This window comes from Coffea eugenioides, chromosome 6 (assembly GCF_003713205.1).
Source record: "Coffea eugenioides isolate CCC68of chromosome 6, Ceug_1.0, whole genome shotgun sequence".
In the NCBI taxonomy this organism is placed as follows: domain Eukaryota; kingdom Viridiplantae; phylum Streptophyta; class Magnoliopsida; order Gentianales; family Rubiaceae; genus Coffea; species Coffea eugenioides.
The window spans coordinates 53,192,886-53,196,454 of record NC_040040.1 but is presented as its reverse complement, the minus strand read 5'-3'; the positions used below and the strand labels follow the sequence as shown (position 1 = coordinate 53,196,454).

The window sequence follows — 3,569 nt, the reverse complement described above, 5'->3', positions numbered from 1 at the left end:
ACATAGCAGATATATCATTCAAAGTTCAGAGTCAAGAATTTCTTTTGCTATATAAATAGTGAGATAATGGAAAGCCTTGAAATCTTGAAACACTTTTGCCTAAAAAACAAATTACAAAACAATGAAACACATTTCACAAGGTTCTGGAAAGAATTAACTCCGCTTTGCACCTTCGAACTTCTACCACTTTAATAAGGTTCCGAATTTACATTGAGTAGCTAAATCAATCTTGATTTTTGATTTTTCTCCATATAAATGGTTTGAATGAAATGTGATTACATTTGTAAGAGTTAGGTAGAGCGTAAAAAGTTTTAAGAGAGAATTCAATATAAATGGGTAGCCACCTATGAAAATAGGTTTGTATAGAATGGTGTACTTAGCAGATGTATCATTCAAAGTTGATAGTCAAGCATTTCTTCTGTTGTATTGTGGGATAATGGAAAAACTTAAAAACTTGAAACAAAATTACCTGAAAAAAAAAACAAGGAAACACATTTAATAAGGTTCTAGAAAAGGATTAACTTAACTTTGCATCTTCGAACTTATCCCACTTTTCATTTTATACTCTAAATTTTAATTTTGAACACTTTGCACCCTAAGTTTTACTTTCACCTTTTAGTCTAGGGCCATTCATGTTTGCAAATTGCATAAGAGCCGCTCATTTTCTTGTTAGTTACGTGTAGTAATAGGCTTTTAGCATCCTCTCATTAAAAAATTAATTTAAAAAATGTCCAAGCATAGGTTTCAATTTTGTAGTTGAAATTGAAAATGTTCACGCATGTTTGGCTATTTACACGCCATATAGGCTTTCAACCTCCTAACCCTAAAATTTAGGGGGTTTGGGGGGAAGGGGAGGGTTGGATGAAGAACAGAGATTGAAATAATAAATCTTTTGTAGCCTTCATTAAGACATTGATCGAATAAGAGAATGTCTGAAGAGAAATTGGAATGAAACAAATATCTTAATTGCACTAGAGAAGTGCAATTGAATATAGTTCTCGAGAATGTAATTTCCGTTGATTTCTATGTAGCAGATTGTTGTAAAATTTGTCTGAAGAGACAATCGAATACCCCCAAAACTCGCCAAATTCCTAACAGTTCACATATCTTTTGGAGTCGAATTACATGTCCACGTATGTTTCTCCCCTATTTAGCGGTAAAGATAATTAAAAAAAAAACTCAAACGTTGACTTTCCTGGTAATATGTTTTTGCTCCGTCCAATCCACATATGTTTATACACGATTCAGCAGTAAAATTGAAGAAAAGCGCGAAAGTTGACTTTCCTGATAACTAACCATTCTTCCCGTTTTATAAGGAATTAACTAAGCATTTTGTGGCCAAACCATTATCCATCTTCACCATCTAAATGGTGAATTGCACTTTAAGCTTAATGCTCAATAAAATAGAAGTTCTTAACCATGTTAAGAAAAAATAGATGAAAAGGTCTTTTGTCACCTTTTATTAGTTGTGGTAGTTATATAGGAGAAGGATTACCATTTGTTAAACTGAGTAAAAGATTATTTTTCATAAAGCAAGTTGGATGTACATCATATGTAAAACAAAAATTATGAAAAATAAAGACTACCTTACAATTAGACTTGGTGTACAATTATCAGTTCAAGCAAATTCCACAATTAGGTGTAGATTTTATCTAAGTTTCAATACACATCTTTATTAGCAAATGCACATATCTTAGTTTAACACATTCACAAGCTTACGTAATTGAAGAACACCAATAGTGTAATTCACAAGCTTACGTAATGCGAAGCCACGTGTAATTGAAGAACACCAATAGTGTTTTTATTAAGATGGACATATTGACGAAACAAGAAGTGCACGACGAAACATCATACATTGATCACCGAGTACATATAATTCCTCAACAAAGATAAAAATCTATACTTGGTTTCCTTAATTATTATTTTTCTTTTATTAGTTATTTTTTCCCATCCTCCTAGATGGATTTCTTAGTAAGATAGTCGAGTGAACAAGTAGTACATAAGAAACATAGACCACCAAGTACGTATATATATGGTCTGTAATTGGCTTTCTTTATTATTGGTTTTTCCTTTATTGTTCAAACTTTCCCTCCTCCTGGGCATTGGATTACGGTAATATCGCCCCTTATAACCGTTTTATTCTGTGCCGGATTTTGCAGAACTGTCTGAAAATATCCATATCCCCGAGCAAGCCTAAACGTTTTGGTGCCACCAACTATTGGAACTTCTCTCGCCGTACCACCTACTTGTAAGTTATATCCTGGTCCGTCGAATTCCAATGTGCTCCCGTTGTATTGGGGGTTGGAGAAAATGAGGGAAAATATGCCCAGTGAGCTTGATCCATCACGGGATGAAGCTATATAAATGCCTTGGGCCCGACCAATAGTTGGAGAATTGTTGCTGATGCCTTGTGTCATGTTAGCATCATTAACAATAATGGTTCCAAAATTGGTGGGAGTTCTCGGCATACCAGGGGCGCCGGCAACTGCAACACTGGTGGTTTTTGGTCCGCCCGTAAACACTTGAAGGTACACAGTAGTATTTGTTTCCTTTCCACGGCAGCAACCGTAAGGTCCAAGAAGATCAGCTTCTGAACAAACAAAGATTGCTAGTAATAGCACAAGGGAAATTTGGATGGATGCTAAAGCTGAACCTTTTGCCATTTTGTATGTTGAAAGGCTAGCTGAACAACAAAGAAGGAAGAAACAAATTAGTTAGATGGTGAAGATAATTTGTTCAATGACCGTATTTATAGGATGGAGGAGGTAGCAGTTGCAAATGGTTATAGTAGAACAATTAAATCAATCTTGACTTTTGATTTTTCCACATACAAATGGTTTAAATGAAATAATATTACATTACAAAGAGTTAGGTATAGCACAAAAAGTTTTAAAAGACAATTAAACATCAATGGGTGGCGACCTATCACAATAGGTATGTGCAAGAATTTCAGAGCCAAGAATTTCTTTTGATATATAGTGGGATAATGGAAAACATGAAACACAATTCCCTAAAAAAAAATGAAACACATTCAATAAGGTTCTGGAAAAGGTTTAACTCCACTCTGCATTTTCAAACTTGTACCACTTTAACAAGGTTCCGAACATATACTCAGTAGATAAATTAATGTTGACTTTTGATTTTTCTGCATATAAATGGTTTAAATGAAATAGGATTGCATTTGAAAGAGTTAGGTAGAGCATAAAAAGTTTTAAAAGAGAATTAAACCTCAATGGGTGGCCACCTATCATCGTAGGTTAGTGTAGAATGGCGTGGTATACACGGCAGATATATCATTCAAAATTCATAATTAAGAATTTTTTTAGTGATGGTAATCTAGGAGGGTGCCCGCGGGCAAACGGGGCCGGGGGGGAGGGATAATTTTTTGCCCCATTAAAAAATGGGGTAGCCGGAGAGGGAGTTTGCCCCCACCCCATCCCCTGCCCCGTCACCCGTTAAAAACAATTAAATTTATATGTATATAATTATATATGTGATATTTAATTTAATTAGTTACAAATTTATAATAATGATATTATTAGTTATAAGTATTATATAATGTATATTAG

At 34.4% G+C, this 3,569-nt stretch overlaps 1 protein-coding gene across 1 annotated transcript; it reads right to left on the bottom strand.

The window, feature by feature from the left end:
- Positions 1–2,078: 2,078 nt before the first annotated feature.
- LOC113774434 (dirigent protein 2-like) lies at positions 2,079–2,663 on the bottom strand. The gene has a single exon (XM_027318971.1). It carries the CDS (start codon positions 2,661–2,663, stop codon positions 2,079–2,081), a length of 585 nt encoding a protein of 194 aa, XP_027174772.1.
- Between the last annotated feature and the right edge of the window lie 906 nt (positions 2,664–3,569).

Coding starts and splice junctions, on each gene's coding strand:
- LOC113774434 (XM_027318971.1), bottom strand. CDS start 2,663: ATGGCAAAAGGTTCAGCTTTAGCATCCATCCAAATTTCCCTTGTGCTA.